Source organism: Ovis aries, chromosome 6 (assembly GCF_016772045.2).
Source record: "Ovis aries strain OAR_USU_Benz2616 breed Rambouillet chromosome 6, ARS-UI_Ramb_v3.0, whole genome shotgun sequence".
Classification (NCBI taxonomy): domain Eukaryota; kingdom Metazoa; phylum Chordata; class Mammalia; order Artiodactyla; family Bovidae; genus Ovis; species Ovis aries.
This window is the reverse complement of record NC_056059.1, coordinates 11,935,802-11,950,866: the sequence shown is the minus strand read 5'-3', so window position 1 is coordinate 11,950,866 and position 15,065 is coordinate 11,935,802. Positions and strand designations below refer to the sequence as shown.

General features: G+C 40.9%; 1 protein-coding gene and 1 long non-coding RNA gene across 2 annotated transcripts in view; one reads left to right on the top strand and one right to left on the bottom strand.

Moving 5' to 3' along the window:
- ARSJ (arylsulfatase family member J) overlaps positions 1 to 8,833 on the bottom strand; it is a 75,882-nt gene extending 67,049 nt beyond the window's left edge. The window contains exon 1 of the mRNA XM_004009597.5: positions 7,577 to 8,833. Coding sequence (XP_004009646.1) covers positions 7,577 to 7,977 — 401 coding nt within the window. The 5' untranslated portion in view covers positions 7,978 to 8,833. The remainder of the gene's footprint in view (positions 1 to 7,576) is intronic.
- LOC105611980 (uncharacterized) lies at positions 8,767 to 9,676 on the top strand. The gene is made up of 2 exons (XR_001040953.4): positions 8,767 to 8,990; positions 9,488 to 9,676. It is a non-coding gene; the product is annotated as an uncharacterized LOC105611980 (long non-coding RNA).
- Positions 9,677 to 15,065: the final 5,389 nt, after the last annotated feature.

Below are 15,065 nucleotides of genomic sequence, written 5' to 3'. Positions count from 1 at the left end.
GAGGAAAAGCAGGAGGGACAAAAAGTCTTTTTTGCAATAACACACACAGGGAAATGAATGTCTCAATGTAGTTACACTCTTTGGAATATTTAATATGTGGAATGAGAAAAGAACATTGCTACACACTCTAATTATATCAAAGTAAAATACAGAAAAAGACTACATAAAAATGAATTCCATAATATTGCTATAGTAAAAAGCCTAAACAAAACTAAACTTTGAAATAAAAAGTTTCCATGCTGAGCTCCTGTTAGAAGCAGGAGTTCCAAGCCTTTTTGGTTCCTCCCTTGTCTTTGATCTCTGGGAGAGGTCATAAGGATGAAACAAAATGATCTGAACTTCAGCACCTGGATAAATTTATACCTTACAGGACAGCTATTCAGGAAACTCATCAGATTTACCTGAAAAGGAATTAATTTCAAAGGGTGTCTTTTAAAAAGACTCAAGTAGGGTCTTTGATCATAAGGGTGCGCCGCGGATAGCTTACTTGACTCTGATTCTACTATCAGGAAAATCCATATGGTAAAACAAGAAGAGACAGCTATTTGTTGAACGGTGTCATCTATTGAGCCATTCTTTTTGAAATGGATATGTGAGGTTTTTAAAGCCGCCCTGTCCATTTGCTGTTACATTCATTTTCCAAAGCCAAAGTGTTTCTTCCAAACTTCTCCAACTACAAACATTTTCCTAAATGTTTATGTATTATTTAAATATTTATGAATGCAATAAGTGAACTCTTAGTAACTGGTATTTATTGTGTACTTTTAGGGTGTGTAACACTACTTAAAACTAGGTCTTGGATAAAAGAAATGGATGGAAGAAGCATGCATGATCCTTGATGTTTACAGTCTAAGTGTATGTGTGTGTGTGTGGGGGGGTGGATGTTGTGTGTATGTATCACATGTCTGTGAAATGGAACAATCACGAAACCTCTGCTTTCTTGAATCTTTCTCCCAGGCTGGGTCCTGGGACTCTTTACTGCCCTGCTGCAATGTTTGTACCTGGACACAGCTCTCTTCAAGCTACAAAATACAAAGAAACAATATAGGACTAAAAATAACTGTGTGCCTGGGCACCTGGGGCAAATTCTGCACAAAAAGATACAAAAAGACCAAAAAAGAAAAAAAAAAAATCCCCACCAAAACTGCCATTTCTGAAGCAAAAACAGGGTACTGCGCATGTGCCCTGCACTCAATACCACAAAGGGATGGGCAAACCATCTAAGCCACTCCTCCAGTCTGACCCCCTGGACACACCCCTACCTTCAATCCGTTTAAGGAATAAGCCTGTCCCTTCTCCTTGGGGGGGGGAGCAATGGAACTTGTTACTTACTTTGCTCCATCCTGCAGCCAGCACAGGAGCCCCAGTAAAGCCTTGCCTGAATTTCTTATCTGGCCTTTAGTCAATTTCTATTGACTGGAGAAGGCCAAGACTCTGGCTGATAACAAAAGAATTCAATTACTCTTTCAAGGTTTTCAATACTGAGGTAATTGTTAGCTGACAATTTCGTATCTGAAAATGATAGTTTCTAAACTACTGGAAGACACATTCCCTTGCTGCTACAGCCCACTGCAAAAAGCCAACACAGATCCTGTCTTCCTGGACAAAACCCCCAGATCTCCTGACTGTGTGCCTGACACTACAGTGTGGCTGCAGGAGTTGGCTACGGATAGGGAGGAGGCCCCACTCTGTCAATCTCTAGAAAGAAGCTGTAATTACACTTTGACACTTACATTTCCTAAGAGATCGTCTGGAAAAATTCCCACCATGCTTTTCAGCTTCTTTTATTTCAATCTTCACAAGAACTGCAGTCTTTCTCCAATCTTTCCAGTGTATCTTTCACTCAGAGTCTAATCTCTCTATATATATATCACTGTATATTCTCTGGTCTGATTATATCCTTCTCCCCTCTTAACTCCTTCTTTCCAAAGAGCCTTCTGTTACTGAAAATCTGTCATTAGCAAAATCCTCTATGACCTCATCTGTTTCCTGGACATTCCTTCCATCTTTTTGCTCTGGCTGATTGCTGGTTATCCTCTCAACTTAGCACGGTTCTTCTACCCACAGGCCAATTATCAAGGATTCCAAAGCAGGGATTGGGTATCTTCCTAGTAGCACTTCTACATGGTTTGGCTCCTATTTCTTTTTAAAGGCTCCACTTTTTTGAAACGTCAGGCAACAGATCAGAGGCTCATCATCTCTCCTGCTATGGGCTTCCCCGATGGTTCAGTGGTAAAGAATCTGCCTGCCAATGCAGGAGATATGGGTTTGATCCCCCTGGAGAAGGAAACGGCCACCCACTATAGTATTCTTGCCTGGAGGATTCCATGGACAGAGGATTCCAAGGGGCTCCAGTTGATGGGGGTCACAAAGAGTCAGATACAGCTTAAGAGAACTAAACACCACCACCAATCTTTCCTGTTAGAGTCCTCCAAATCCAGGCCCTGCCCTCTCACTGCTGTGAGATTCCAGCAACTGGCTTACTGCACTCTTTAATACAATTTCGCCCATTGTCCTTAATGGTTCAAATATGCACCCAAGTGATCCATCAACTCCATGTCTGTCTCACACTGTGCCTTCATTTCTAAAGCTTTATCCTCCATCTCACAATTCTCCTATCATTTCTAAAAACTGCACTAATAAAATTTTGCTTCGGCATGCATTTCTTCAACTATCATTATCTACCTTTCCAGTTTTCCAAGTTGACTGCAGTATCCTCACTTCAACCCTAGACAGACAATCCATTGACCTGACACTTTTTTAGAGAATATAAACTTATAGTCTTCCTCTTTCGCTTGCCAAGTTTAGAGTCTAAAGACCCACTCTGTTCACTTGGCAAAGCTCCAAATCTAGTGAACTCCACCTCTGCAACGGTGCTGCTGCATTCACACAACCGAACACGGTGCACGAAAAACAAGCGAGGACTGGTCTCTGTTTAAATTCATGACCACAGATCTCAAATGGGTTCTCATCGCTGCCCAGTATTTTTACAGCACTCCTCTACTTAATTCACTTTCTCACTCTCCTGGAATATTTTCTATCTGTCTTTTTAAACCTGAAGATTTTCGTTCTCATCTAATGACCTCATTTACTATTTCACTTAGAAAGTAGAATAATCAGAAGAAAACTACCTCATATTCTCTAAAACCAAATCCTTCAACTCCTGTGAATCTGTACATCCATACCCTCCCTTCTTTCATATTAAAATGAATGAACTAGTAAAGAATAGCTTCAGCAATTTGGAAGAAGAACAAGTCAAAGGACTTACATTCCAAATATCAATATTTATTATAGAGCTACAATAGTTAAGGGAATGTAGGGTTGGCAGAAGAATGGACAGAGGTCAATGGTGTAGAATAGAGTCCAGAAACAGACCCAAACACACACCTTTTCTGGTTTATGAAAAAGATGACACTTTTTCAAAGTGGAGAAAGTATATTTTTTTAATAAATAGTGTAGATTAAGTGAGTTTACATATGGAAAACAGTTTGTTTGAATCCTGATTTATACCATATTAGAAATTAATTCCAGATGAATTACAGATGTAAACAAAAAGAAAACTATAAAAAATTTTTAAAAGACCATTGTAATGATCTTGATTTAGTCAAAGATATCTTAAATAGAACATCAAGAAAAAGATTATAAATAAGCCAACAATGAATTTAAAACCCTCTGTTCATCAAAAAACACTAAGAAAATGAAAAAAACAAGTCACAGAATGGGAGAAGTCATTTGCAATTCAAATATCTGACAAAGGAATAGAATATAAAAATAACTACCACAAATCAATAAGGAAAAGCAATCACCTAATGAAAACTCAGGCAAAAATCAGATACAAGTAAATATCCAGTCCATAAAAATATGAAATATGCTCAATTTCTTCAGTCACGAGGGAGATACAAACCAAACCATAATGGTATACCAGTGCATAATAACCAAAATGACTCAAATGAAAGAGATACCCACCAATGTTAGCAATAACGTGAAGCAAACAAACTTTCCATCGCTAAGGAGAGTATATGATGGCTGAGCCACTTTGGGTAAGTGCTGGGAAGTATCTACGAAAACTGTATATATATATATTCCAATTACCCAGTAATCCTGCTTTTTATAGATACCCTAGACATATACAAATACATTCACCAAAAATATATGCAAGTATGTTTATGGCAGCACTATTAATAATGGCCCAACACCAAAACAACCCACATGTCATTCAACAGAATGGAAGAATAAATATAGTATATTCATACAAAAGAACACTATTCACTGATGAGAATAAGTGGATTATAACCCCAGCTAACAATATGGGTGAATTTTACAACAAAATGTTCAGAGAAAGAAGCCAGGCATGAAAAAATACCTTTTCTACAATTCTATTTATATGAAGTTCAAAAACAGGCAAAATAAAGTGTTAGAAGCTGGGTCGTGATTACCCTTGGCGAGTCGCAGGGGTTGTTTTTTTTTAAAAATTAATTTATCAAATCAAATATCCTATTACAAATACACATTATTTGGTTTATCTTTGCATTTGTTAAATGATCATCATGGTATTTCAAGTGGGAAAAAATGAATAACAAAATAGTCAGAACACAAAAGTATCGCCAAAGATATATGCTCAGCTCAGACTGCCAGTTTTTTCAACTCTAAAGTCTGCATGAAACACATCTAAATTTTGCAAAATTTATAACTCTCTTCTGAGGCCTTCATTATATTCTCTTAAGAAGAAATGATGTCATTGCTATATGTCTTTATTTGGAAAACTATTTTTTTTAAAGGTGGGAAAATTACTTTGAAATAAATCAAATGTAGGCAGCTGCTTTCTCAATCAACCTTTCTATCTGTAGTCTAACTCTGAACACTTACAGTGTTGTTTCTCAAAGCCCAGTACACAGAATGTCTGCATTCCTCTCTCTCCTGGAATCGACTGCCACATCTACTCAAAGTGGGGATAACAATAATAATCACCTCATCGAACTGTTGTAAAGATTCAATGAGACAAAAATGCATTATCTCGGAACACAGTAACTGCTCAGTAGATGCTAGTGTTTAATATTAACACTCAGTTTATATAGTATCATTATTAGAATAACTGGATGGATATATTTGTTAAATTACTATTAATTTCTGGGCTCAACCCCAGACCACTGAAGCTGGAAGACTATACTTCAGCTACTAGCAGTTGGGCTGATTCTTTTGCACAAACTTGAGAGTCACTGTCCAGAGATTAGGGCTTACTTCTTTGCTCCTCACAGTTCCAATATAGGGATCTGTACACGGTGTGAATGCTTATTGACAGGCTGGCTTATGCTCAATATTGCCAAACTTATATGATGTAATTTGTTAAAGAAGTTGGAATTTATCATAGCTATGTGCAGTATAAGGGAATAACTTTTACATTTTGACTCGAGCAAAATATAAAGCAAGGATTGTTTTGTTAATAGTATCAAAAGTAGCTTCAGCTTTAATCACTTAAATTCTTCCTTCATAAATGTGACAGTTGTTGAATTCCATCATATTCCACATAACCTGTTCTTTCCCTTAATATAATTCATTAATTTAGGTTTTCTATTAACTTTAGAGGATCCAGAAATCGTAGAAAAGTACCCATGTAGAGAGAGGACAAATGACCATATTTTCTGGGCTTGCATTATGAATATTAGAGCCAGAACTAGGCTTCTATAACCACTTTCTTTCTTACATCTGTGTTCATTTAAGGAAGGTTCCAGCAATTTGTCTAACAGGAGAACTGAAAGTGCAAAAGTCTTCAACTGTTTAATTCAAACAGAAATTTAAGTCAAATCACAATAGTTATTTGAACTTTCCTTTCTATAAAACAGTTACACAACTTGTTACACTGAACAGAAAAATTTAATAAGGAGAATCAATCTTTTTCTGAGATGTTTGCATTGAAAAGACAGGAGAGTCAACCTTTGACAACAAAGAAAAATGAGAATTTATTTCCACCTTGACTTCTGCTTCATGTCATTAATTAAACATCAAGATTAAAAGATAAAAACCTGGATATTTTATCAGTGCAAGATAATGCTTAGGAACTATATGTTCTTTGGTGGAAAAAAAGTCTTAAATGCTCTATTGTGAAAGATAAATTAATACCATTTAGGTATATGTTTTTCAATTACTCTTGGCTATCTGAATAAGTCCAAATTCTATAAATTTAGCCGAAGAGTTTCAGGGAAGCATTTACGACAAATTTATTTCAAAAACCAAATATGAGGATGTTTGGATTAGATATAAAGAACTTGACCCCCAGGCCATCAGATGGACTTATTTTCTAGCCAACAGTCTGCTACTTTATAAATACCAAATGCCCCTGACTTTCTGATGCCACAGTTAACCTTTAGAATGACTCTGAAGTACAGTGAGTCTTCTTTACTCTCACAGGAAATGATTGGACTTTTTTTTTCTGGCAGTGATGCTAACTTCTGACAGTTTGCTAAGCAGTGGAAATCAGGTAGTAAGCAAAAGTCTCTGCAAGACAGAGATTCCTACAAAATAGTCTTTATTTTTCCAATGGATACTGGCTACTCTTCTAGGAACCAATTCCAAGAACAACTTCACTGAAGCAAGCCTCCCCTGAAACTGAAATCACAAGACTCATTCACTGAAACCTCTAAGGCTTTTCTTCTACCTCTGTCCAATGACTAAACCTCTGGGTCTCCTAGTTTATCTCCATTCCACAGGCTGAATTTGGACAAGCAAACTAGTTATAGTAACCTACATTCGGACAAGACAGAGTAAAAATATGAATATGAGTGAACGCCTTGAGTAAGAGATTCAGCTATTTAGCAAAGTAACAATAATATTAAAAATACTTTCTTAAGGATCCAAATAATCTGATTTTTCTTAGAGTTAATCAGAAAATCCCCAGACTTGTGAGGTACAGTGGAAAACTTTGGATGAATTTTAACTCATATTGAGCATTTACCACTGTATTTTCTCCCATTTTGAGAACTGCCTTGGTGATTACATATTGCCTTTCCTAACGATCTTGTAAGAGAAAATTACCTATCAAAGACCCAGACAGAGTCCCATGTACACTGGCCAGATTTTACACTGCCTTCCATGTTTCTTTGCCCTTCTCTCTGTGATTACCTGTGGCTTTGATTATTCAATTCTAGATTTACAAATAAACCAAGAATCCAGAAAAATTTCGGTCTGTGTCTCTTATCAGTGACGGTGACTAGGAATTCTGACACCTGAAACAACATCTGAGCAAGCTCAAAAGCCAAAATCCATTTTGAAAAGAACACTTCTGGAGATCTCTGGTTGGTAGGTGGGAGTTTATAAGTTCTGATCTCATTTTAAAACTCTGAACACACGTCACAGCAGGCTCTGAGAGTAAGGAAAATGAGACTAATCTAGTGAGGAGACTTTCAAGATCGTCAACAGGACATCCAATTTAATACCCACCACAGCTAAATGCATTTTATCCATCCATTCATTCCCTCATTCATTCATTTAGTTTCCCATATTTACTGCAACTCCATTAAGTTAGGAGCTGCATCTCTAATTAAATGCTTAAGATATCTGCAAAGAATAAAGTAACACTTACTTTCCAGTAATAAACTGACTCCTGGACGGTGTGCAAATAGGCTGGACATAGTAGTTCTCCAGTTTAACTCCTTCGGCAGCAAGCTTGTCAAGAGTGGGAGTCTTTATCTCTGATCCGTGGTAACCCACATCTCTAAACCCCTGATCATCCGCTAGGATGAAAATGAGATGGGGCTGGGACACGGCAGTTACGCTGGGCTCCAGTCTCTCTCCAGTTTGAGCTCGCAAAGCCCCTTCTTCCTCCTCCTCCAAGCCCTGGCCCCAGGACAGGTAACCGTAAGTGAGGAGGCTGAGAACCCAGAAGCCTGCCAGCGCCCCCATGGCTAGCATCTTTCTGGGCCAGACCCAGGTCTGTGGAGAAGGTGGCGGAGGCAGAGGCCCCACGCAGCCCCTGGGGGCCATTCGCTCTGGTCCCAGCTGAGACTCCAAAGCAGAGCAGCGCACCCCGCGCCGCCGCTGGCGCACGCATGCACGCGGGAGGGACAGACTCAACAGGCGGTGGAGGGGCTCCACCTGGAAAGAAGTCCTGTTCTCCTCTCAGCTGTCCCCACGTCCAACAACTTTATCTTCTAGAAGTGGTGGCTTAAGGGATGGGACGTGTGAGAAAACAAGGAGTCGCTTTTCTCCACCAAATTGCACTTTTCCCCCCTCCTCGCTCCCCAAAGTAGCTTCCACGCAAAAAGTCAAAGCCTCCACCCAAAAGTTCCCAAGAGGAAAACAAAAAATCAAGTAAGAACTGAGAATCACCTTGGGCAGGAACTCCTCGTGGCCAGAGCTTTTCGCCCTCGAGGTTGAGGAGCTGAGGAGGGTCTTGAGGAGGAGTCGGGAGGCGCGCGCACTGGGGGATGTGGGATCGACCGTCGGTCTAGCAGTCCCCTCAGCTGGAAAGTACTGGGAAGCTGAACCGCCGATAAAAAGCTCTAACCCAGGCAGATAAAGAGCTGCAGGCAGTGAACCGGCTTCCGGGTCACTTTCTCCACTCTTTCAGGGCTCTCTGTTTCTCTTTCCTCTCCCAGGCGTTTGCCAATCACCCCGACACTCACCAGGCGGCCAAATGAGTAAAAAGCACCCCGCTTAACCGATCTCCCTCCACCGTTGACCACCCCTTCTTTGTAGGAACTTCTCCTCGTCCCTGGAGCGCACGGGGACGCAAATCGGTCCCTGACCCCGCGCCTACTCCGCGCCAAGCCCACTTGGTCTTCGCGGGGTTGGAGCGCTGCAAGCTGCGTGCGTTTTGTCAGCTAACCAACTTAGTTTTGGCACTCGGAGTTCTTCGCTGCCTCCACCCTCTTTTCTCTCCAGTGAATCACAGAACCGTACTTTCTGCTTCAGCTCCCCCAGGAAGAGGGGGAGGGGTAAAGTCGGTTTAGAGGTTCGATCGTGCCTTTTTCCCTTCCGGGAGGAGGATGGAAGAGGTAAGAGAGGCTTTGCAGAGGCAGTGCTGCTCGCTGTTTGAGCCCTGCGGGATCGTGGGCTACAGCTTCCCTGGGTCTCCAGGAGGACTGCCTTCCGTCCTTCCGAAATGGGAAGACGGCTGCGGGAGTGGGGAAGAGGGAAGCGGGCGCTTTACCTCCAGGGTCTGCAAATCAACATCCCGCTCACCCATCCCGAGAGCTGCGCCTGCAAACTTTTTCTAGCTTCTGGAGGGAGTGAGAAAGGAAGCGCAGGAGAAACAACAGAGTGCGCAGACACACTCTCTTTCCTGGTTTTCTTTTGCTAGCCTCCCCCTCCCCCAATTTTTCCTACTTCTTTTATCCCCGCCTCTTCCCCCCACCCCCAAAACAGTCGCGACTACAAGTTGAATTTCCTTTGGCTATTGCTGGCCTTTACAGTCTGACTTCCTGATTAGCGTCTCTCTACGTGAAGATACTGAAATCGCCTTTTCTTTCCATCTCCCCACACTTACCCACAGCTGTCTCCAGCCAAGAACATGGAGAGGAACAAGAGCTGCACGTTCCACCCCCAGGAACCACGAGGCCGGTCTACACTCCCGCAGAAAAGAAACCTCCATTTCCCATCTAGAAATTCGGGGAACTCTGTCCGCCCCCCCTCCCCTTTTTTAGAACTGTGGAGTAAAACAAAAGCTTGTCTTGATTGTGAAGATACGCCTGCTTTTACTAGAGTCGTGTTTTTAAAGCCCTGCTCCAAGACAGGAAGGGGGTTTAAAGTATCTGATGGGGAGGCAATCAACGCCAGGAACCACTGAGACATACTTTCCCCCTCCACAAAGTTATTCAGCAGTTATTTATTGGGCACTACTATGTGCTGGCACATAAAATGACAGATTCTGTTTGTTGCCTAGATATAAATCTAAGTTTTACTTAGCTATTTATCTTTATGTATTTATTTATTTATTTTATTGAAGTATACTTGGTTTACAGTGTCATATTCCATCATGTTGCTAACGTTCCTAGGCAAAATATGTAAAATGGAAACTTAACACCTTTGAAACTTTCTATGTGCTCCATGCAGTTAATTTTGCTAACACGTGTAGTCTTCCATTAGGCTGTTTTCTTCTCTGAGGCCATTCTGGTTAGTCTGTGGAGAGATGGACAGTTTTAGAAGACTGCTTGGGAATGTGATCTTAGTAAGTCTGTGAGTTAAATCACCCAAATATGTAATGAGAGAACTGAGTATTGGGAGACTGAAAGCACTGTGAGGTAATGCTCCCAGCTCTGGGCCTGATCAGGTGCTTCCATAGAAAAGAGGCAAATGAACATTCAGATCGATCCACTACTTTTAGTTGGGGAGAGTAGAAGGCAATGGCAGCCTACTCCAGTACTCTTGCCTGGAGAATCCCAGGGACGAGGAGTCTGGTAGGCTGCAGTCCATGGGGTCACTAGGAGTGGGACACGACTGAGTGACTCCACTTTCACTTTTCACTTTCATGCATTGGAGAAGGAAATGGCAACCCACTCCAGTGTTCTTGCCTGGAGAATCCCAGGGACAGAGGAGCCTGGTGGGCTGCCATCTATGGGGTCGCACAGAGTCGGACACGACTGCAGCGACTTAGCAGCTGCAGCAGTGATATAACACAAGAAGTGTCTCTGTTGCTACTGCAAGAGGGAGGGCTATTTTCAGTTCAGATTTCAAGCAAGAATAAAAAAATAAATGTTCAGTTCAGTTCAGTTGAGTCGCTCAGTCGTGTCTGACTCTTTGAGACCCCATGAACCGCAGCAAGCCAGGCCTCCCTGTCCATCACCAACTCCTGGAGCCTACCCAAACTCATGTCCATTGAGTCAGTGATGCTATCCAACCATCTCATCCTCTGTCATCCCCTTCTCCTCCTGTCCTCAATCTTTCCCAGCATCAGGGTCTTTTCAAATGAGTTAGCTCTTTGCATCAGGTGGCCAAAGTATTGGAGTTTCAGCTTCAACATCAGTCCTTCCGTGAACACCCAGGACTATCTCCTTTAGGATGGACTGGTTGGAACTCCTTGCAATCCAAGGGACTCTAAGAGTCTTCTCCAACACCACAGTTCAAAAGCATCAATTCCTTGGCGCTCAGCTTTCTTTATCATCCAACTCTCATATCCATACATCACCAGTGGAAAAACCATAGCTTTGACTAGACAGACCTTTTACCAAATACCATGTACTAACTGTAGTACTCTGTGTACTGATAAACACATGCACACATATGCTCTAAATATTTATATAGTGTTTTACACTCTACCTCCTCTCCTTCTCCACCAACCTTATAAGGAATTTACTTATATTTGAGGAGTTGGGCCAGTGCTACAGGCTGGAAACATAATGGTGAACTAAGTTTGGCATAGCTTTTGTTCTGAAAAGCGTTAGCCAATCATGTCTGACTCTTTGCAGCCCCATGGACTGTAGCACACCAGGCTCCTCTGTCCGTGGAATTCTCAGTCAAGAATATTGGAGTGGGTAACCAATCCCTTCTCCAGGAATATTCCCAACCCAGGGATCAAACCCAGGTCTTCTGCATTTGCAGGCAGATTCTTTACCATTTGAGTCACTAGGGAGCCCCACGTGAAAGTTTTAGTCACTCCTAACTCTTTGCAACCCGGTGGACTGGACTGCAGCCCACCAGGCCTCTTCTCTAGTGGAACTTAAATTGTGGTGGGGAAGAAATATACTGATGATAAACTAATCATCACCAAACTCTAATACCTATTATTCTGTGGTATTCTGTATAGACATTCAGATAAGTATTCAAAAGTGAAGAAACAATTCAAAGAAATTTTAAAAGAAAGAAAGTTGCCTTAGACTGGGTGTGGTTAGTGAGTGGGGTGGTACAAGAAATGACCTTCAAATTGAAGGCAGTGTTATTTTGCTCGTTATCCCCTTTATGCAGGAAATTTAGACTTAGAAATCTGTCTGATTTCAAGACCCATGTTTTTCAAAAGATATTCTTCCCATAAGTGGCTTTAAGATGTTTTCCAGCCACACAGCACAGAACACAGCTGCTAGAGTTGGAGAATTCTAATTCCCACACAAGGCATGCAGACAATCCACACGTAGGATGGAAAGGCAGAACTCAGCCCTAAAAAAGCCACTTCTAGAATAAACAAGACTAACACAAAAGGAGACCAAGAACTATTTACAATTAGTAGTAACAGCCAAGGAACAAGAATGGTCATGCCATGGCAGACCAAATGAGATGTGACTTGAAGGGTAAAATCCATCAGCTGGGTGCCCTACCCATAGTAGGGAATAGGTAAGGGTTATATCCACATCCATAAGGAAGACTTGAGAATAAAATCAGAGGCAGTTGATTGGTCTAGCCTTTATTGTACCTCTACTGATATTTTAACTACATAAACATCACATTTCTAATTATAGGATTGGGTTTCATGCACTCTAAGCAATAGTTCTAACATCCTCATGAAATCCAAAGTTAAAGGCCCTCAGTAACTTCTAGTTCTTTTCTGAGCTGGTATTTTGGTGTTCAGGCATCAGCTTCCCTATGGAATCGCATCTTAGGTTTATTTTGGCTTGGATGTGGTCTCATTGCAAATATACTCCGCTAGTTATAGAATGATTATATAAAAACTAAAGGTATTATTTGGCTCAGTTTTAAAAAATGAGAAAAGCAGGATTGTTTAGAGATGAAATTAGTGTGAACTTATTATTCATGCAAAACAATCAGGAGGTGAGACTAAATCTATGTCTTAAAGTATGATGGAAATTTGGGAAGGAAAAGAAGAAGTTGAAGGACATTTCATGTGAAAGAACAGAGAATACCAACCGGCTGAGACACATTTGGACTGGAGGAGTTTGGGAAATAATGTTAGAAAGTTCAAGTGACACCAGATATTAAAGAGCTTTGAAAGGTATGAAGGGCTGGAACTTGATTCCAGGGGCATCAGGAGTGATAAGGTCCTTTAAATAGGACATAGCATGATAATATATTCTGTTAAATCTTATTAAGGTTATTTCTGGGATTTATAGAGCTAAACTACAAATGAATTGCCTCAGTCAATAAAAGTTTGAAGAATTGTAGTTTCACCCTGAGAGTACCCAGTCTCTTGAAGATTTTTGTTTTAGAGCAAGACATGATAAAAAAATACAGGAAAAGAAATCCCAGGATGTTTTTAGGGAGAGATTTTAGGGAGTAAAGACTAGAGTCTTACAACTGTCAAAATGGGTAAAATTTCTCCAGTAATATATTCCTTATGATAAAGAACTATGCTATGGCTATGTCCTCTGACAGCATTTTCTCCTTCTGAGGAGGAAGATGAGATGGCTGGATGGTATCACTGATGCAATGGACATGAACTTGAACAAAATTTGGGAGATGGGGAGGGCCAGAGAGGCCTGGCATGCTGCAGTCTATGGGGTCACAAAGAGTTGGACACGACTAGGAGACTGAACAACAACGAATGGTTATGTCCTCTGATGGAAGAGAGCATTCATTCAAAGTGTAGAAGGAGTAAGCAAATCAACTAAGAGGAACAAAAGGGACAAAGGAACAAGAGGCACAGATATGACTTCATTTAATTGGATAATGTTAATGGAAAAGTTTACTGGCAGGGTAAACTGGGTAAACTGGCAGGATCCTCACTACCAGAGAGGGGAGCTCAGAATAAGGTACCACAGTGTGGCCTGGAGCCCCTCAGTGGGCCAAGGATGTCTACCAAGGATATTGGATGGTCAGGGGTGAAGGGTGGAATGAAGGAGTGGATATGAGAAGCCTATCTGTAAATAGAGAAGCTAAGAAAGCCACAGATGAGCAGAAAAATGGGGAGCTGCACCAGGATATCCTTGAAATATTTATATTGCTTTTCATCATAAATATGACATTTTCTGTAGCCTCCCCAGTATGGATGGACAGAATTGCCCTAACTTGCAAACCACATACCCCTAAACAAGATTTTGGTTTGTTTTGTCTTTGCCTAGTAAGATAGCATGCCTGTTAACGCTATTTTCTTTTCTTCTGTAGGTTATTTATTTTCAGCTAAACATGTACTCAGATACTTAACAGATACAGCTAATTTTTAAATGCGTCTTTAAAAGATGTGAAAATAGTCAATCCAGGGGTTTATAGACTATTACAAGATTTAAAATCCTAATTGCTGCTTGTTTGGGTTTATAAGTATATTAAGTTCTTAAAAATGAAGAACATCACTAGGTTTAGACTTGAACACAAATTGTCTAAAACATGGTTGTCCTATATAGTCATCTTCACATGGCTTCCATATAATAAACTTCTTGTTGATCATTAGTAACTCTTTATTAGGCAGGCCATGGATCTAAAGCTACTTTGAGTCGTTTGTGCTCAGTCGTTAAGTCATGTCTGAATCTTTTGCAATCCTGAGGACTGTAGCCTGCCATGCTCCTCTGTCCATGAGATTTCCCAAGCAAGAATACTGGAGTGGGTTGCCATGTCCTCCTCCAGGAGATCTTCCTGACCCAGGGATCGAGCATCTCCTGCATTGGCAGATGGGTTCTTTTACCACTGAACCACCTGGGAAACCCCTACTTTGAGTCATGTCACAAGAAACAAAAGCTCTCTGAATAAGGCCAAGTAGGATGATTAAATGTCTGGTTTAGTAATTGAGATCATTTGCTTTCTTTGAGAAAGTCTCTGTTGAAATAAGCTGTAATAATTTATAATGATGAGACACTAAATTTTCAACTTAGTAAAACTGTAGCTAGGCTCCCCTGGTGGCTCATTGGTAAAGAATGCATTTACCAATGCAGGAGATGCTGATCCGATCCTTGGGTCAGGAAGATCCTCTGGAGAAGGAAATGGCAACCCACTCCAGTATTCTTGCCTGGGAAATTCCATGGACAGCGGCCTGGGAGGCTATAGTCCATGAGGTTGCAAAAGAGTCTGACACGACTTAGCAACTGAACAACAAAATTGTGGCAGCCCCAAAGTAGCAAGGTTTTTGACATTAGAAACTCGGAAAATAGTTTTCTATATATAGGTCTTTAGTTTCTTTAGGTAGATATATTCCTAAGTATTTTATTCTTTTCGTTGCAATGGTGAATGGAATTGTTTCCTTAATTTCTTTCTCT